The 21,458-nt window shown below is 47.5% G+C and overlaps 1 protein-coding gene across 1 annotated transcript in view; it reads left to right on the top strand.

The window, feature by feature from the left end:
• The window catches only part of robo2 (roundabout, axon guidance receptor, homolog 2 (Drosophila)), a 530,474-nt gene that overhangs the window by 367,211 nt on the left and 141,805 nt on the right, over nt 1–21,458 (top strand). Inside the window, exons 8-9 of the mRNA XM_078233065.1 lie at nt 3,032–3,156; nt 11,940–12,111. Coding sequence (XP_078089191.1) covers nt 3,032–3,156; nt 11,940–12,111 — 297 coding nt within the window. The remainder of the gene's footprint in view (nt 1–3,031; nt 3,157–11,939; nt 12,112–21,458) is intronic.

Below are 21,458 nucleotides of genomic sequence, written 5' to 3' on the forward strand. Positions count from 1 at the left end.
TTTGTGAATGTGAGTGGATGTGGGTGTGTGTATCAGGTTGTGAGTTTGTGAGAGTCTGCATGTGAGTTTGCGTGGGTGAGCGAGATCGCGAGAGTGTGTGTGTGTGTGTGATTATCAGTTTGTGTGTGTGCTGGTGTGTCCGTGTGTGTGTGCATGGGTATGTGTCTGTAGGTGTGTGTATGTGCATGTGTGTGTGTGCGGGTGTGTGTGTGCTGCTGTGTCCGTGTGTGTGCATGGGTATGTGTCTATGTTTGTGTGTGCGGGTGTGTGTGTGTATGCGTGTGTGTATGCATGTGTGTGTGTGTGTGCATGCGGGTGTGTGTGCATGCGGGTGTGTATGTGTGTGCGGGTGTGTGCAGGTGTGTGCGTGTGCGGGGTGTGTGTGCGGGTGTGCGTGCGTGCGGGTGGGTGTGTGTGTGTGTGCGCGTTCAGGTGTGTGTGTGTGTGCGTGCGTGCGGGGGTGTGTGCGGGTGTACGGGTGTGTGTGCGGGTGTGTGTGTGTGTGTATGCATGTCTCCAGTGGCCCAATATGCTGCTGACATCTCAGCTCCGGTTCGGGTACAACATCCCATGCACCTGTTCTACAGCAAGATTCAGCACCTGGTGAGGACCAGGTGAGGGAGAACTAAAAGGTGGAGGATGGAAAAAAAGCAAATGAGAGGGCAAGTGAGAAAAGAGGTGCTGTTTGGTATTTTCTGCCTTGTGGCTATTTGTGGCTCTGCTTTCGCTGCTGTTGAAATAATGGTGAACGTGGAATGCGTTATCGTCTTGTTTGTCCCAGAGTCCCTGTCCTCAGAGCTGTCTTTGTGTGCCTCTGGTCACGTCCGACTCTGCTGGTTCTTGCGAGCATCCTGTTACGTTTCAGTACAAGTTACGCTTTACTCTCGTTGAATGCGGCATCGTGTGCCAGGAATCCAAGCTAATTTAGCGATGTGCTCGAAGCTTCTCCCAGACACTTTATCAGCTGAATTAGTGAAAGATCCCAGGTTGCCCAGTCTTTAATTGCCTCTCTCTCTCCCTCTCTGCTGCTGCTTGCTTGGCTTCAGCTATCACTGAGCTTCATTCAGATGCTTGTGCGTTGGCTCTTTGTGTCTGGTTTATCAGCCTCGCCCATGCATGCTGGGCCATGCAGATTATTCTAGATTGTGTTTAAACATCGTGTTTTGATAACATTAACAGAATCAGTGGGTGACTTGGCATGAGACCCGGGGATGTGGACTAAGACCAAATTGTGCTTTGAATTTGTGCATGTTCTAATCCAATCTTTTTTTCCAGCGGCATTCCAGATCTTGGCGAGATTCCTGATCTTTTACTGTCATTATTCTGTGCACCTAAATCAAAGAACTTCTGCATTCGATGCTCCCACTATCCATTTATTAACTGTGTATATATATTCAAAGACTGCTTTTATAGAGAGAATCTCACCATCAAGGACCCTTTTTATAGAGAGAATCTCACCATCAGGAACTCCTTTTATAGAGAGAGTCACACCATCAGAGACCCCTTTTATAGAGAGAATCTCACCATCAGGAACTCCTTTTATAGAGAGAATCTCACCATCAGAGACCCCTTTTATAGAGAGAATCTCACCATCCGGGACCCCTTTTATAGAGAGAATCTCACCATCAAGGACCCCTTTTATAGAGAGAGTCTCACCATCCAGGACCCCTTTTATAGAGAGAATCTCACCATCAGGAACTCCTTTTATAGAGAGAGTCTCACCATCAAGGACCCCTTTTATAGAGAGAATCTCACCATCAGGGACCCCTTTTATAGAGAGAATTTTGTGAGTTAAATGCAGTTCTGATTATTCTGATACCAGATGAATTTTAGATATAAATTGACCATTCTTTTGCTGAGACGTTCAGTCTATTAAACAATCTGCACTGACGGAGTTTAAGAATCGAACAGCAGTGTGAAAGTGATGGGTTAACAATCTCAAATAGATGAAAGAGCAGTTACTGTAGTGCCGTGAAGTTCATGCATTTCTGCTGATGGTAATCCAACCCTCATGCTCTGCTAATGTGAGTGGATGATGTCAGCAACATCATGCCGATATTATCCCAACATTAACTGAACAAACTAAAAGATAAACAAAGCATGTTACAGGGGAATTATCTCCAACTGACTGTATCAAGCCCCAAGATTAAGGAGAAAGATGAAAACAGTCACGACTTCTGCTCCTGATCACTTTCCAGTGATCCCTGGATTAGAGAGGGGAAATCAGCCAGGGTTCCTGCTCCTGATCACTGTCCACTGACCCCTGGGTCAGTGGGGGGAAATCAGCCAGGGTTCCTGGTCTATGTCACTGTCTACTGGTCCCTGGGTTAGACAGGGGAAACCAGAGAGGGTTCCTGCTCCATGTCACTGTCCACTGACCCGTGGGTTAGTGGGGGAAAATCAGCCAGGGTTCCTGCTCTATGTCACTGTCCAGTGATCCCTGGATTAGAGAGGGGAAATCAGGCAGGGTTCCTGCTCCATGTCACTGTCCACTGACCCGTGGGTTAGTGGGGGAAAATCAGCCAGGGTTCCTGCCCTATGTCACTGTCCAGTGGTCCCTGGGTTAGAGAGGGGAAATCAGCCAGGGTTCCTGCTCCTTGTCACTGTCCACTGACCCCTGGGTTACTGGGGGGATATCAGTCAAGGTTCCTGGTCATTGTTCAGTGGTTGCACAGAGTTGGGTGCTGGGTGAAGATGGGTGCCTGATTTCATTGACTCACTCAATGAATTGGCACACACACACGAGGAACAGACACCTGAGTATGCAATGAGGGTTGTGGGGGGAGGGAATAGAATTGGAAGAAGGCATGAAATCACACACAAATGATCCACTGTGTGGCAAGGAGTGAGTTGAGTATATAAACCACCGCGTATTAAAAGGGGAAATTCCCGCTCCTGTTACTCTTTCTGCATGTCTATTGTGGGAGGTTTGGACCAAAGACATATTAGTCTGTTCTGTGCTGTCTGACGTGTCATCTGGTTGCCCCCCCACCCCCATCACCACCCCCCCCCCCCCCACCCCGCCCCCCAGCTGCCCCTCAGTTTGTCGTGAGGCCAAGGGATCAGATCGTGGCTCAGGGACGCACTGCCACCTTCCCGTGTGAGACAAAAGGAAATCCTCAACCAGCGGTCTTCTGGCAAAAAGAGGGAAGCCAGGTGAGTGCCCTCTGACTGTCCGATCCACCATCAAGAGCTTGTATTTAACACAATCAGATTGATTTTTAATTTACTCATTCGTGGGACACGGGCATCGCTGGCTGGCCAGCATTTATTGCCCATCCCTAGTTGCCCGAGGGCAGGTGAGAGTAAAACCACATCGCTGTGGCTCTGGAGTCACATGTAGACCAGACTAGATAAGGACGGCAGATTTCCTTCCCTAAAGGGACATCAGTGAACCAGATGGGTTTTTCCTACAATCGACAATGGTTTCATGGTCATCAGTAGATTCTTAATTCCAGATTTTAAAAATTGAATTCAAATTCCACCATCTGCCATGGCGGGATTCGAACCTGGGTCCCCAGAACATCAGCTGAGTTTCTGGATTAATAGTCTAGTGATTCCTGGGAGAGAGTTGTTCTATCAGAAGAGAATGGGCAGAATGGTCTTCTTATATTCTCTGAAGATTAGAAGATTGAGAGGTGATAGTGAAATGGGTCAAATTCTTTTGAGAGTTTGACCTGGTAGATGCTTAGAGCTTATTTCTAAGGAGTCTCAAATTTGGGTTTATAATCTTGGGAGAAGGGGTGGGCCATTTTGGACTGCGATCTTCATGCAGAGGCTGTGAATCAGAATTCTGGGACCCAGAGATGCTTAATTACTGAGCGTATTCCAGACGCAGGTTGATAATTCTTAGCCATTGAGGGACTAAAGGTATTGGCAAAATTGCCACAGTCCCAGATAACGATAAGCTGTTCTCCCCTTCAAAGGGGGAGTGTTTACTGGTGGTGATTTAACCTGAGAGTCACCACACCTTAGGTGAGGGGTAAGACTGAGAAGGCAGAGCCTCCATGGATAACCTCAGCTGGTATGGGAATTGAACCCATGCTGTTGGCATCATGAACCAGCCGTCCAGCCAACTGAGCTAAAGGATGTGGGGGGTAGAGCAGCAAGGCACAGCTGAGGTAGAAAACCAGCCATGAATCTATTGATTGGCAGAGCAGGCACAATGGTCTATCTCTGCTCCTATTCTTTAATGTTCTTACCTGAAATGCCCTGAGGCACGAAACAGGAGCATTATCAGACAACACTTGGCACTGAATCACTGGGGGATATTGTCAATGCTGAGGGAGTGCTGCATTGTCGAAAGTGCTGCCTTTCTAATCAGGCATTAAACTGACTTTGCTCTTTTGGGTGAATGTAAAAGATTGGACAGCCAGTACTTTGAGGAAGAGCAGAGGAGTTCTCCCCGGAGTCCTGGGACCAACACTTCTCATTCAACCAATACCACTGGGTGGCACAGTGGTCAGCACTGCTGCCTCACAGCACCAGGATTACTGCTTGCGTGGAGTTTGCCCGTTCTCCCCGTGTCTGTGTGGGTTTGCTCTGGGTGCTCTGGGATCCTCCCGCACTCCAAAGATGTGCAGGTTAGGTGGATTGGCCATGGGAAATGTACTGGGATGGAGGGGAGAGCCTGGGGTGGGATGCTGTTTTGGAGAGTCGGTGCAGACTCGATGGGCTGAATGACCTCCTTCTGCACTGTGGAGATTCTAAATCAGGTTACCCGCTCTTTCATCACATTGCAGTTTGTGGGAGTTGGCTTATTGCAAACTGCCTGCCTCACATCCAATATCATTTCAGAAACTGTGGCCCTCCAGCAAAAATAATTCTCAGCCGAGTCATCGGGGTGGGAGTGCAAGAGAACCCTCAACATTGCCACTGGTTCCCCCTTCACCTCCGACCTGTCCAAGTTCATCACAGATTCAGCTCCCTGTGTGTCTCCCGAACAGGCTGCAGTGTTCTGTAAATCCCACATCTGTTCATATTTTAATCAGCCCTCAGATCTGAAAATGAGAACTGTGTGAAGATTATTTTTCTGCCAACCTGAAGAGATGCTCTTGTTTGTTCAAACTTTGGAAAAGGTCAATCTTGGGAAGAGTTTTGATTGTATATGTAAGGAGACACTGTTTCCATTGGCAAGCAGGTCAGAGAGCAGAGGGCACAGATTTGAGATATTTAATAATTGAACCAGAGGAAGAACAAGAGAGAATCTAACCAATCTCCTCATGATATTCCATGACATTACCATCTCTGAATCCTCCACTATCAACATCCTGAGGGTCACCATTGACCAGAAACTGAACTGGACCCAGCCATATAAATATAGTGGCTGCAAAAGCAGGTCAGACGCTCGGAATCCTGTGGTGAGTAACTCATAGAGTCATACATTGCAGAAGAGGTCCTTCGGCCCATTAAGTCCACGCTGACATACAAGGAGCACCTGACCTCTCACCTAATCCCATTTACCAGCAATTGGCCTATAGCCTTGAAAACTCACCTTCTGACTCCCCAAAGTTTGTCCACCATCTACAAGTCACAAGTCAGGAGTGTGATGGAATATTCCCCACTTGTCTGGATGGGTGCAGCTCCAACAACACTCAAGAAGCTTAACACCATCCAGGACAAGGCAGCCCTGCTTGACTGGCAACACATCCATAAACATTTACTCCCTCCACCACCAACGTTCAGTAGCAGCAGTGTGTACCATCTACAAGATGCACTGCAACAATTCACCAAGGTTCCTTCTACAGCACCTTCCAAGTCCTCAACCACCACCAAAGAACAAAGAACAAAGAACAGTACAGCACAGGAAACAGGCCCTTCGGCCCTCCAAGCCTGTGCCGCTCCTTGGTCCAACTAGACCAATCGTTTGTATCCCTCCATTCCCAGGCTGCTCATGTGACTATCCAGGTAAGTCTTAAACGATGTCAGCATGCCTGCCTCCACCACCCTACTTGGCAGCGCATTCCAGGCCCCACCACCCTCTGTGTAAAAAACGTCCCTCTGATGTCTGAGTTATACTTCGCCCCTCTCAGCTTGAGCCCGTGACCCCTCGTGATCGTCACCTCCGACCTGGGAAAAAGCTTCCCACTGTTCACCCTCTCTATCCCCTTCATAATCTTGTATACCTCTATTAGATCTCCCCTCATTCTCCGTTTTTCCAAGGAGAACAACCCCAGTCTACCCAATCTCTCCTCATAGCTAAGACCCTCCATACCAGGCAGCATCCTGGTAAACCTTCTCTGCACTCTCTCTAACGCCTCCACGTCCTTCTGGTAGTGCGGCGACCAGAACTGGACGCAGTACTCCAAATGTGGCCTAACCAGCGTTCTATACAGCTGCATCATCAGACTCCAGCTTTTATACTCTATACCCCATCCTATAAAGGCAAGCATACCATATGCCTTCTTCACCACCTTCTCCACCTGTGTTGCCACCTTCAAGGATTTGTGGACTTGCACACCTAGGTCCCTCTGTGTTTCTATACTCCATCTGGAAGGACGAGGGCAGCAGACAAACAGGAACATTACCTGGAAATTCCCTTTCACACTGCACACCATCCTGACTTGGAAATATATCGGCATTCCTTCACTGTCGCTGGGTCAAAATCCTGAAATTCCCTCCCTAACAGCACTATGGGTGTACTTACACCACATGGATTACATAGAAACATAGAAAACTACAGCACAAAACAGTCCCTTCGGCCCCACAAGTTGTGCCGAACATATCCCTACCTTTTAGGCCTACCCATAACCCTCCATCCTATTAAGTCCCATGTACTCATCCAGGAGTCTCTTAAAAGACCCTATTGAGTTTGCCTCCACCACCACTGACGGCAGCCGATTCCACTCGCCCACTGATTGCAGCGGTTCAAGAAGGCAGCTCACCACCACCTTCTCAAGGGCAATTAGGGATGGGCAATAAATGCTGGTTTGGCCAGCGATGCCCACAGCCCATGAACGAATGAACAAAAAGAGGATTTTTTTTGTGCAATAAGTTGTTATGATCTGGAATGAACTGTCTGAAACGGCGATGGAAATAGATTTTATAGTAACTTTCAAAAGGGCATTGTGTGAATACTTACAAGTAAGAAACATTCAAAGACAGAGGGAACAAGCAGTGGATTTGAACTGATTGGATAGCTCTTTCATAGAGCCAGTACAGCCATAGGGAAGACTCAATGGGCCGAAGGGCCTTTTCTGCACTGTGGTATTCTGTGATTCTACGATGGGCTGAATCTCCTCCTTGTGTTCTGTACGTTACTGTGAAATCATTGCTTGCAGATTGGGTAAGTGTCCATTTGAGTGGAACACCAAATCTTTCATTCTTCTCCCGAGAGTGTTGTCTATTCCTGGGACATGAGCCTCCCTTTGAAGCCCCATCTAAGAAGTTACAAGGCATGCACCATAGAAACCTCACCCACAACCAAGATCAACCCTCGCCTTGTCCAAGCTCTGCTCCCTAGTATTGATTAGTATGCTGGACTTTGGGCACCCCTGACTGATCTTTCACCCTGTCTAGTCCAGAGACTCTGAAGCCCATTGCAATTCTTTGACCTCCAGCTCACACCACCCTCCTCTTATCCCCCTCCAACTCACCCCTGAGGAGGTCAGGAAACTCATCCCTGGGCCGTGGACCCCTGTGCTCCATACCACAGCTGGCTTTGCAATGCTTCCTCCATCATCGGGGAAAGTTTCAGCTCATTTCTTTAACCTGATTTATTGCTCTGTCCATTGAGCACATCACCGGGGAATATGGCAGCATAATCGATGAAGACAGGAAGAACTTGGATTTCTGTAGCGTCTTTCACAACCTCAGGCTGTCTGAGAGCACGTAGCAGCCAATCAAATGTCTTTGTCAGATAGTTGCTGTTGGATTGCAGGGAAAAGTGGCAGCAATTTGTACAAAGCAAGATCCCAAACCTTGCAGTGTGGCCATGACCACATTGCTTGTTTTTTAATGATAATGGGCGGGACTTTTCGGCCTCGCTCGGGCGAGATCAGAAATTCCCGCCTGAGGTTAATGGAGATTTCCGTTGTCGGACCCTCGCCCGTGCCGATTCCATGGCGGGCGAGGTGGGAGAGTTCTGGCCATTAGCTTTGGGTAAATATTGCTCATTTCACTGGGGTAAGTGGCCACCACCTTTCAAGATAGTGACGTGGGATCTTTGAGATCCATCTATGAAGTCAGAGAGGGTCCCAGTTTAGTATTTGCATCAGATAGACAGCCCCCCCTGACTGTGAAGTACTCCCTCGGTCTTGCACTGGGAGCTCAGTGTGTTTTGTGTTGAAGTTCCTGGAGTGGGAATTGAATCCACTATTTACAAAGCAAGAGCACTACCCACTGAGCTAAGGTCTCAACACTCTTGCAGCTGGAGCATTAATAGTGGGGAGGTATAGTGGAATCGTCAATGGACCATAAATCCAGGGACCTGGGTTCGAATCCCACTATGGCAGATGGAAAATCTGGAATTAAAAGTCTAATGAAGACCATTAAACCATTGTTGTGAAAACCCACTGGTTCACCAATGAAATTTACATGTGACCAATGGTCGAACAATTTCCCTCTTTCCCCCAACAAAGCAACAATGTGTGTTTATATCGCATCTTTCCATTATAATGGGTGGCACAGTGGTTAGCACTGCTGCCTAATAGCGCCAGGGACCCTGGTTCGATTCCAGACTTGGGTCACTGTCTGTGTGGAGTCTGCACGTTCTCCCCGTGTCTGTGTGGGTTTTCTCCGGGTACTCCGGTTTCCTCCCACAGTCCGAAAGACGTGTTGGTTAGGGTGCAGAGGCCATGCTAAATTCTCCCTCAGTGTAAACAAACAGGCGCCGGAATGTGGCGACCAGATTTTCACAGTAACTTAATTTCAGTGTGAATGTAAGCCTACTTGTGACACTAATATATAAACTTTTTTTAAAAAAACATGCCAGGAGTGACTATTGAACAAAATTTGACACCGAGAAGGAAGAATTAGAATAGGTGAGAAGAGCTATGGTCAGAGAGGCAGGTTGTTAAGGAATGTGCAAGCTTCCTCAAGCCCTATCATTGCCCTTTTAAGAACATCAAGAGTTATTCATGCAGCCAGACAGCATTCATTGCGAGGATGTAATGATAATGGATGGAGTGTGGACACTGTGTTCCCAGAGTAGCATTGCGGCCAGTTAATGGAGGGTGTGCTGATAACTGTACCACCAAATAATGCAAGGTTAAGCATAATTTGTAGAGCCCATAAGAGGCATCATTTGTTAGCTGCAACGAGGGCTAATAGCATCATCCTTGGATCTATCAGAGTGGACAATCCATCATTAGCTAATAAAAGTATACACCTCTTAATTAAACGCTGACATAATTTAAGGGAGTGACAAAATTGCAGACTGCCTAATTGAAAAGCGTTAATTTGCTACTGTGACCTCCCATGAAAGGGGGTGAAAATCTCAGGATGTAATAGGAATGGGGAAGGACATGCTGGGCCATCAAACATAATTTGTCTCAGGGGTTCAGGGTTACACACAGCCCTCCCCCTCAGCCCTGTCAGTTCAGGCCCTTGAGTTCTCAGCAATTCAGAATGCACCAATTTAAAAATTCTCACCCTTGCTTTCAAATTCTACCGTCATCTCCCTCCCTCCCTCCCTATATCATAGAATCCCTACAGTGCAGAAGGACGCCATAAGGCCCGTCGAGTCTGCACTGAGAAGAACAATCCCACCCAGGCCCTATCCCCATAATCCTACACGTTTACCCCAGCTAGTCCCCCTGATACTAAGGGGCAATTTAGCAATGGCCAGTGCACCTAACCTGCACGTCTTTGGACTGTGGGAGGAAACCGGATCATCCGGAGGAAACCCACACGGGAGGACGTGCAAACTCCACATAGACGGTGATCCAAGCCAGGAATCGAACCCGGGTCCCAAGACCATAAGACATAGGAGCAGAATTAGGCTACTTGACCCATCGAGTCTGCTCCGCCATTCAATTATGGCTGATATTTTTCTCACCCCATTCTCCTGCCTTTTCCCCATAAACCCTGATCTCCTTATTGATCAAGTCCCTGGCGCTGTGAGGCAGCAGAGCTAACCACTGTGCCACCATGCTGTCCTAGTGCAGATTAGGTGGATTGGCCGTGCTAAATTCTCCCTCAGTGTACCCAAACAGGCACCGGAGTGCGGCGACTAGGGGAATTTTACAGTAACGTCATTGCAGTGTTAAAGTAAACTTATTTATGACTAATGAATAAAAGTAAACTCCACAAAATAGTTGCGATAGCCAGCTCACCAATTTAAGTAATGTTGGTCAAGGGGATAAATATTTGCCAGGACACGAGGGAGAACCCACCTGGCCCTCCCAGTAGTGGCACAGAATCTTTCAGATCCACTTCAGAGAGCAGACGGGACCTCGGTTACATGTCTCGTTCAAAGGATGGCGGGCCCCCTACACTGCTGCCCTGGATCATTCCTGGCTTGCGCCTGCAAGCTGAGAGTGAGAGTTGAGCACATAACCCCGTGATGTTCCAGTGATGGCTGTACCTACTGAACCATGTCCAACACGATAATTGCCTGATTGGGTTTTTCTCATTTAAAAAACATGCAGTGACATTGGCTGTAAAACGCCTTGGGACATCCCGAGGTCAAGAAAAGCACCGTTGAAATGTGCCTTCTATTTTGTTCCGACTCAGTACGGTTCAGTGATTCTCAAGCTGGGAAATATCTCACTGAAGCCCCTCTGCCAATTCCATTTTATTACTTGCCTCTAAATGTTAATGGGGTTGAGAAGAATGAGAGGTGATCAAATCGAAGCGTGGAGAGTTCTGAAGGGGCTTGACAGGGCCGAGGTGCTGAGAAAATTATTCCTCTCGGCTGGGGAGCCGAGAACATGAGGTCACAGCCTCCGGTTGAGGGGGTTCACCATTTCCCACCCAGATGAGGAAAAACCTCTTCACTCAAAAGGTTGTGAATCTGCAAAATTCCCTCCCCTGGGGGCTTGTGGACGCTTAGCCTTTGAGTTAATTCAGGGAAGAGGTTGGAAGATTTTTATTTACTAAGGGAATTAAAAGATAATGCAGGGAGGTAGGGTTGATGGTGGCACAGTGGTTAGCACTGCTAGCTCATAGCGCCAGGGACCCGGGTGCTGTCTGGGTCACTGTCGGTGTGGAGTCTGCACGTTTTCCCCGTGTCTGCGTGGGTTTCCTCCGGGTGCTCCGGTTTCCTCCCACAGTCCAAAAATCTGCAGGTTAGGTTGATTGGCTATGCTAATTGGCCCTTAGTGTCAGGGGAATTAGCAGGGTGATTACATGAGTTTTTGGGGATAGGTCCTGGGTGGGATTGTTGTCAGTTCAGGCTCGATGGGCTGAATGGTGTGCCTAAACATCTGAGATGCAGAAGCCATTGGAATTGGAGTGTAGAGGTTCCTGAGCAGTACAGCTGGAGGGTGGCACGGTGGCACAGTGGTTAGCACGACTGCCTCACAGCGCCAGGGACCCGAGTTCAATTCCAGCCTCGGGTGACTGTGCAGAGTCTGCACGTTCTCCCCATGTCTGGGTGGGTTTCCTCCGGATGCTCTGGTTTCCTTCCACACTCCAAAGATGTGCGGGTTGGTGGACTGGCCATGCTAAATTGCCCCTTAATGTCCCAAGATGTGTAAGTTAGATGGATTAGCCATGGTAAATGCGCAGGTTATAGGGATAGGGCAACGGTAAGCTGCTCTTTCGGGGAGTCGGTGCAGAATCGATGGACCAAGTGGCCTCCTTCTGCACTGCAGGGATTCTAACAATCATGATCCTGTTGAACTGTGGGAACAGGGGTGAAAGGTCGAATAGCCTATTCTTGTCCCCATTGTTCTATTTTGCTGTTCTTGAGGCATAATTCCCTCACTGGGTGCGCAAGTGGTGTTGGAATGTCAGAAATTAATTTCTTTGCATTTTTTGTCATGTTTCATTTCTAGAACCTGCTGTTTCCCAATCAGCCTCCGCAGCCTTCCAGTAGATTTGCCGTCTCCTCGAGCGGGGACCTCACCATCACCAACATCCAGCGGTCTGATGCCGGCTACTACATCTGTCAAGCCCTAACCGTGGCAGGAAGCATCCTCGCCAAGGCTCAGCTGGAGGTCACAGATGGTAAGGAGGGCTCACTGAAGGTCAATCTCAACCATACCAGGCAGGCAAAGGGTCACAGATTCGAACTGAGGGTCGGGGGAAAGGGGCCACAAATTGTGGAATTGATTTTCCACAAGTTCCTCTTCACACCAAGAGCGGGTTGACCCAGTGGCCAATTACAAGGGCTGGCATTTAGAGAGAGTACAGAGGGAGTCTATCTACTGGGTGGCATGGTGGCACAGTGATTAGCACTGCTGTCTCACAGCGCCAGGGACCCGGGTTCAATTCCGGCCTCGGTCACTGTCTGTGTGGAGTTTGCACATTCTCCCCGTGTCTGCGTGGGTTTCCTCCGGGTGCTCCGGTTTCCTCCCACACTCCAAAGATGTGCGGGTTAGGTTGATTGACCATGCTAAATTGCCCCTTAGTGTCAGGGGATAGGGAGGGTAAATATGTGGGGTTATGGGAATAAGGCCTGGGTGTTGTTGGTGCAGGCTCGATGGGCTGAATAGGGATTCTATGATTCTGTGAAGGTTGGCTGATTTTACAAGGACTAGGTGACTTATTTGAGACTTTGGGCAAGAGATGCAAGGGGAATTTGAGGAAGAATATTTTTATGCAGTGAGTGTTTATGGCTTGGAATTGCTGTCCATGTGGTTGGTCAGTGCCGAAACGATATAATTTCACAAGGAATTTGGATGGGCATTTGGAAGAAATAAACTACCAGGGTTTTGGAAACCGACTTGGAGAGTGGGACTGACTGGATTGGCTCCTTAGGGACCTTGCATGGATTTGACAGTCTGAATGGCGTCCCTCTATACAGTAAGTTACTCTCTGATTGTGTGTGTGTGAGTGTGTGTTTGTGAGTGTATGTGTGTGTGTATGTGTGTGTGTGTGTGAGTGTGTGTGTGTGTGTGTGCATACGAGTTTGTGGGAGAGAAACTCCTGGTCAGCCGTGTGACGGGAATTACGCTGGATCTCCTACCATCACTGTCCATAGCTCCGGACTACAATATGCATGTAAAAATGCATGTTGTAACAGCAACTCAGACTCCTTCCATGATGACCATTGAGTAATTGGTGGTGGGCTTTCCTCTTGAAGCTCCTCATTCTGAGGTGGGTTGATACAATTGAATGACAGGGCAGTAAAGAATCAAGCACATTAGTGTGAAATTGGAGTCACACATAGGCTTGACCATGTACGGATGGGAAATTTCCTTCCCTAAGGGACATTAGTAAATGAGTTGGGTTTTTTACAACAATTGGTCATCTTCATAATCACTTCTACTGGCATCAGCTTTACATTTCCAGAGTGAAGTGTATGGATCTTTATGTGTATGTGTGATTCCTCAAGGCATTCCTGCAGAGATTAAATGTCTCCACCAACTCACGGGAGACCCTGGTTTGACACTAACAAAAATGGAGAAGGTTCATTCAGGAAGACACCAAACATCATCAAGAGACTTCGCCTGGAGGTGAAGTCAAGGCGGCAGAGAGAGCGCACAACCCTCCAAACACCTCATTTTCCCGAGTCTGCACCACCTGCCCCACAAGGGACAGAATCTGTACATCGCACTCGCCAACCATGAAACAGCCCATCCAACCAGAGTGGAAGCAAATCACCCCCGACTCCGGGGGGATGCTAAGAAGCTGTAGGAGTTTGTGGGTGCGTCAATGACTATTGGCACAGGTGGTTTGGTGCGTTTGTCTCAGTGTGGATGTGGGTGAAGGAAGTAGCAGATGTACAAGAAACCGTAATGAGGTGAGTGCAGACATCTCGGAGGGTCGTGTGGCGACAGGAGATGACAGAGATTGAAAGGGGGAGGCCATGGAGGAGTTTGAAGACAAGGATGAGAAATTTAAAATCAAAATGTTCTGTAGCCGATGTAAGTCAATAAACACAAGAGTGGAGGTGATCAGGAGTTTATGTAAAGGGTGGAGATAACAAAGAACAGTACAGCACAGGAAACAGGCCCTTCGGCCCTCCAAGACTGTGCCGCTCCTTGGTCCAACTAGACCAATCGTTTGTATCCCTCCATTCCCAGGCTGCTCATGTGACTATCCAGGTAAGTCTTAAACGATGTCAGCGTGCCTGCCTCCACCACCCTACTTGGCAGCGCATTCCAGGCCCCCACCACCCTCTGTGTAAAAAACATCCCTCTAATATCTGAACATCCCTCTAATATCTGATATCACACACCGTGATATGGATCATTTTGAAGGCTGAGTTAGGATAGGCCAAATGGCCTTCATAACTATTTTGTGTTCTGGTAAAAAGTAGTGAGTGTGTGTGAGAACGCATTGTGAAAGTCAAGGATTGAGAAGATAGAGGGCATCTTCACAAACCCTACTCACCCCCACTGCAATCTCACAAACATTCGCTGTTTCTGGCAAGATCATCAATAAATTGTTGAAGAATTGGAAGGAATAGAATATAAAGGTAAAGAAGCATTGTTGCAACTATACAAGGCATTGGTGAGCCGCACCTGGAGTATTGCGCACAGTTTTGGTCCCCTTATTTGAGGAAAGATGTAGTGGCATTGGAGGCAGTTCAGAGGAGGTTCACTGGATTGATTCCAGAGATGAGGGGTTTGTCGTATGAAGAGAGATTGAACAGTTTAGGCCGAAACTCTCTGGAATTTAGAAGAATGAGGGGAGATCAAATTGAGGTATACAAGATGATGAAAGGTATGGATAAAGTAGACGTGGAGCGGATTCCTCCTCTTGTGGGGCATTCTGGGACGAGAGGTCATAATCTTAGGATAAGGGGCAGCAAATTTAAAACAGAGTTGAGGAGAAACTACTTCTCCCAAAGGGTTGTGAATCTGTGGAATTTGCTACCACAAAGTGTGGTGGATGCTGGGACAGTGAGTAAATTTAAGGAGGAGTTAGACAGATTTTTAATTGGTAATGGGTTGAAGGGTTATGGGGAGAAGGCAGGAAAATGGGGATGAGGAGCATATCAGCCATGTTCGAATAGCAGAGCGGACTCGATGGGCCAGATGGCCTAATTCTACTCCTATATCTTATGAACTTATGAATTCTCCCACTCCAGAAGATTGAATGTCTGGGACTAACTGGAGAGTCTGGGACAGCAGTTTATCGTGACGGTAAGCAGCACAGAGGACATGAAGTTGGGTACGCAATCTAAGGATCAACCAGGATAATGGACAGGGCTGCACTGGATCGAACAGTCTGATTGGGACCGAGAACAGCAATGGCTCTCAGTCATGTTTGCCTCGTCTCCGGTATTTTTACAATGAATAAACAGGAGTGTTCAAATAGGATGAAGATAGCTCCCGTGTTCTGACTCCCATTGGTTGCGGTTGCTCCGGAGATTAACCTTTCATTCCTGGAGAACTCAGGACAATGCTGGAGGGTTGGTAACACTAAATTAGTTTTGTTTAATAGAACATCGTGAGATGATCTCCTCAGCAAGACAAATGGCAAGATATTTAAAAAGATATTAAAAGGGCAGAAGAATGTGCAGGCGGAGAGAGATTGAAAGGAAATGCGAGAGGTCTGGACATATAAACTCTTGTTTAAATGTGGAAGCACGCGCACACTGGGAGACATGAGGGATTTGTGACTCCAGGTGTCAATGAAACATTTTGCAATGACGAGATGAGATGGGTTCCATACAACCTGTGCATTCATCTTAATTAGAGATAGCTCTTGGGGCTAAAGGGATCAAGGGATATTGGGGAGAAGGGGAGGGGGGATCAGGATATTGAATTTGACACCCGGCCATGATCATAATGAATGGCGGAGCAGGCTGGAAGGGTTGAATGGCCTCTTCCTGCTTCCAGTTTCCATATTTCTATGCAGCAAGAATCAAACAATGCAACCTGCGCATTCATCTTAAATTTGAGCCCGGTTGTTTGGGGAAATGGCAGGAAACACTTCATCACAGAGAGGGTGGTCAAAACCGGAACTCTTAACCCACCACCGCAAACTGTCGAGGTTGGGGGTCCACTGAAAATTTCCAAACCGAGATGTATTTCAGTCAGGCCAAAGGGTATTAAGGGTTGTGGAACCAAAGTAGAGATTGCTGGAGATCAGAATCAGATCACCCGTAATCTATACAAACAACAGCTTGCATTTATATAGCGCCTTTGACAGTAAAATGCCCCACAGTGGCCCACGGGAATGGTTGTCAATCAAAGGTTGATACTGAGCTACATATCGGGACGGGTAACCAAATGCTGGGAGCAGCTTAAAGGAAAGGTAAAGAGACACAAGACGGGATTTTCCAGCCGCACTCAAACCCGAAAATCCCGCCTGAGGTCAACGGACTTTTGCATGGTCCGCTCCTCCCCCCTCCGTGCCCCCCCCCCCCGCCACCCCCCCTGCTCAGTATGATTCCCGTGGCGGATAGGAATGGAAAATTCCCCCCCAGAGTGTTTCTCACTAACTAACCCACAAAATCGATTATCCAATCACTGATCACATTGCTGTATGCGGGAGCTTGCTTTGCGCAGATTGGCTCGCAGTGACGGCACTTCAGAAGGTACCCCACCAGCTGTAATAATCTTAAGGGGTGTAAAGGTGCCCAATCACTGGTTTAGGGAAAACACAACTTGTTTATTTACAGGTTAAAACTATACAGAGTCCCGCAACCTCGTGACTGCAATCAGCCCCTGAGATGACTCTGTGAGTACAGGCGTCCACCGTACCAGGATGATTCCCACACCTGACTGATTCACCGGGACATGTGACCCTTACTCTGCAGATTGATCCTTAAAGGGACAGTCATCACCAGGAGGTTGTGAAAGGCGTTGTATAAATAGGAACTTAAAACTACAAAAACTGAGGCAGCCCTTTGTACCTGTTCCACCATCCAATCAGATTGTGGCTGGTCCTCTATCTCAATGCAATACTCCAGCACTCTCCCCATACCCTTTGACACCTTTTGAGTCGAGAACTCTATCCATTTCCCTCTTAAATATACTCAGTGATTTGGCCTCCACAGGTCAAGAATTCCACAGATTCACCACCCTCTGTGCGAAGAAATTTCTCCTCATCCCAGTCCTAATAAACATAAGAACGAATAACTTTTTTTTGTTCATTCATGGGACATGGGCGTCACTGGTTGGCCAGCATTTATTGCCCATCCCTAGTTGTCCAAAGGTAGTTGAGAGTCAACCACATTGCTGTGGTCTGGAGTCACATTAGGCCAGACCAGGTAAGGACAGCAGATTTCTTTTTCTAAAGGACCAGATGAGTTTTTCCGACAATCGACAATGGTTTCATGGTCATCAGTAGATTCTTAATTCCAGATATTCTTTTTTGGATTCCAATTCCAACAACTGCCATGGTGGGAACCTGGGTCCCCAGAACATTAGCTGAGTTTCTGGATTAATAATCTAGCGATAATATCACTAGGCCATCACCTCCCCTAGGAGTAGGAGTAGGTCGTTCAGCCCTTCAATCCTGCTCTGCCATTTAATACAACAATGGCTGATCTCAGTTCTACCTTCCTGCCCACACCCATAGCCCTTCATCCCACTATTAATAAAAATCTATCTGCCTTCTCAAATTTGTTTAGTGTTCTGGTGTCCACTGCAGTCTCGGGTAGAGAATTCCACAGATTCACCACCCTTTGAGTGAAGTGATTCCTCTTCACTTCTGTTTTAAATCTGCTACCCCTTAGCCTAAGACAATGGCCTCTTGCATGGCCGACCAAATATCCTGAGACTGTGATCCCTTGTTCTAGACACCACCCACCCCTCCCCACCACTCCGGCCCCACCAACCAGAGGAAACAACATTACCGCATCCAGTCTGTCCAGCCCTGTTAGAGTTTTATACATTTCAGTTAGGTCCCCTCTCATTCTTCTAAATTCCAGTGAATACAGGCCCAGTTGACCCAATCTCTCCTCACACGACAATCCTGCCACCCCAGTAATCGGTCTGGTAAATCTTCGCTGCACTCTCTCCAAGGCAAGTAAATCCTCCCTTCGATAAGGAGACCAAAACCGCACAGCAGGTGTGGTCTCAGCAGACCCCTGTACAGCTGCAACAAGACATCCTTGCTGCTGCACTCAAGTTCTCTTGCAGTGAAGGCCAACATACCACTTGCCTTCCTGGCTTCTTGCTTTCAGTAATTGGCGTAAAAGGACATCCAGATCCTTTTATGCATCAACATTTCCCAATCTATCACCATTTAAATGATACTCTGTCATTCTGTTTCTCTGTCTGATTTGGATGACTTCACATTAATCCACGTTACATTGCATCTGCCACTCAGTCATAAATGACCAAACCCTTATTCTGAAACTGTGAGCCCGTGTTCTAGATTCACCAGCCAGGGGGAACATTTTTACGGCATCTACCCTGTCAACCAACTAAGAATTGAATCAACTCTCATTCTTCTAATCCAGTGGTTCCCAAAGGCTGCGGCGCGCCACACTGGTGCGGTGAGAGAGGATGGCAAGTGTGGCAGGAAGATTCAAGGACAATCAAAGAAACATTTAAACATGGTTTAAACAAGCATTGTTTTATACTTTCTGGATGTCCCATGATCATATTATAAAGTAGTATGTATGTAGTATGTTATGAATCAAGCACTGCTAGGAGTTTTTTTTTGTTTTTGAATGTATTTCTTATCAATAATAAATTCGGTGTGGCGCGAGCAAATTTTTATTCCGAAAGTGTGGCCCAGTGAAAAAAGTTTGGGAATCACTGTTCTAATATCTAAGGAATATAGGTCTTGTTGCCTGAGGAATTAATCTCATTGCATTGCACTTGTCCAAGGAACGTATCTACTTCCTATAGGTAGAGATCAAAACTGGGGATGGTACTCCAGGTGTGGTCTGACCAAGGCTGTATATAATTGTATATAAACTGGAGATCGTGCTCCAGGTGTGGTCTGACCAAGGCTGTGTATAATTGCAAGAAGGTATTTTTATTATAATGGAAACAGAAATTGCTGGAAGCACTCAGATTTGCCTATTTAGCTGATCATTTTTCAGGTCTCAGCTGGGGAGGGGATGGCATAGTGGTATTGTCACTGGACTAGTAATCCAGTGACCTAAGGTAATCCTCTGGGGACCCGGGTTCAAATCCTGCCACGGCAGATGGTGAAATTTGAATTTACTAAAAATAAAAATCTGGAATTAAGAATCTACTGATGACCATGAAACCATTGTCGATTGTCGGAAAAACCCATCTGGTTCACTAATGTCCTTCAGGGAAGGAAATCTGCCGTCCTTACCAGGTATCTGCTCACAGCGAGTGTGTTTGAGAATGTTTCACTGACTCGAAGATGAATCTTGATCCCCCACTGTTTCTTTTGGGGGGGGGGGTGGCACAGTGGTTAGCGCTGCTGCCTCACAGCGCCAGGGACTTGTGTTCGATTCCCGGCTTGGGTCGCTGTCTGTCTGTGCGGAGTCTGCACGTTCTCCCCGTGTCTGTGTGGGTTTCCTCCAGGTGCCCCGGTTTCCTCTCTCAGCCCGAAAGACGTGCTGGTTAGGGTGCATTGGCCGTGCTAAATTCTCCCTCAATGTACCCGAAGAGGCGCCGGAGAGTGGCGACGAGGGTATTTTAACAGTAATTTCATTGCAGTGTTAATGTAAGTCTACTTGTGACTAATAAATAAACTTTAAACTTTATAAACTATCCCTAAGTTCCTCAATTTCACTGGACCTTTCATTCTGAACTAGTTCTGATAATTTGTGCCTTATCCCGTGAAGATACAAAATAGGTTGTTAAGGTCTCTGGCATTCCTATATTTAACAACACCAGCCTTAAGGCTCCGAAAGCTTGTGTGGCTTTTGCTACCAAATAAACCTGTTGGACTTTAACCTGGTGCTGTTAAACTTCTTACTCTTCTTACTTCTTACTCTGTTTACCCCAGTCCAACACCGGCATCTCCACATCATTCCTATATTTCCCATTGTAGTTGCTGCTGTCTCTCCCGACAAGGGACCAAAGTTTACTTTCACTAATCTCTTCCTTTTCACATTTCTGTAGAATGTGAGTGATTGTTCTTATCTTTCTGAATACGAATGGGGTGGGGCCGCAGGTGATTGACAGATTCCGATCAATGTTAACCTCCTCCCTCACAGTTTATAATCTCGCTTCTCAAAGCCCCTTTTATCCTATTAGCCGCAGCTAATGGATTGCTTCAGAGGAGGCTGTAAGTACAGAGTAAACCCAGTCATTAAGACATTCTTAGCCCAGGATTTGTTTGGAGTGCTGTCTCCTAGCTTTTTGATCTAAGCTCTTACAAGTGCTGCTTGATTAGTAGGGCTTCCAGTATTTGGAAACCATATACTCTAGGATTACCTGAACGATCAGAAGGGTTTGTGCCAGTGCACAAGCCTTTACACGTCATGCTGCTTTTTTATCTCGCTTCGCACGGAGGTATTTCAGCTCGGGTTTCGGTTTCTCGGCTGCCCTGGGGGGGGGGGGTGGTGGGGAGGGGTTCAGTTTGGTGGGGGGCCTAACAGATCCCTCCCCCCACCCCGGGAGGTTCAGCCACCCAGGCAATGCATTGCTGAGTCACACAGGCCCCATCCCCAGACCCGCGCCACTCAACGATCCCAAGTCAGCTGACCCAAGTTGGGGCAACGATTCGTCGCTGATCTCTCTGGGTGGCCGAAGGGGCGAATCAGGTGGAATATACGTTCCTCATTGGTTTCCACACCCTCCCTTCCTCCCCTCATTCTGCTCGGGAGCGGGCTGGCACTATTTGGGGTGCCAAGCCAGTTGCCCACCCACCCACCTGTGCTGGGGTTTTGCCAGTGACAGGAGCGGGGGAGGTATCAGGCAGCCCACCCCATCCTTGGGACAGTTGACACCTTTAAATTGTCAAATGGCTACCATTGTGCCAGCACTGGCATTTCACCAATGGAAGCGGTATCTTTGCGATTGAAGGGGGGTGTGCAGGGGCGGGGATGGGGGGGGGGGGGGCGGTTTCCTCTGTTCATGCTCCCATACCCAAAAAAGATCCCCCCCTCACCAGTGAAAAGGGTCACTACTTCTTGATTGCTACATTCTGGCATCCTAATTCAGATCCTTAATAGTGTATGTGCATCTTGTGTGTGTGTGTGTACCTGTGTATGTATGTATCTGTGTGTGTATTAGTGTGTTTGTGTGTGTGCGTGCATGTGTGTGTGTATTAAAGTGTATGTGCGTATGTTTTGTGGGTGTATGTGTGTGTTTGTGTATCTGTGTGCACGTGTATTTGTGTGTGTGTGTGTGTGTGTGTGTGTGTGTGTGTGTGCATGCATGGTTTGTGAGTATGAATTTGTGTTTGTGTGATTGTGTGTGCATGGGCGTTTGTGGCTGTGTTTGTGTTTATGTGCATGCTTGTGTGTGCATTTGTGTTTGCACATATATTTGTGTGTATGTTTATGTGCATGTGTA

This window comes from Mustelus asterias, chromosome 17, assembly GCF_964213995.1.
Source record: "Mustelus asterias chromosome 17, sMusAst1.hap1.1, whole genome shotgun sequence".
Classification (NCBI taxonomy): domain Eukaryota; kingdom Metazoa; phylum Chordata; class Chondrichthyes; order Carcharhiniformes; family Triakidae; genus Mustelus; species Mustelus asterias.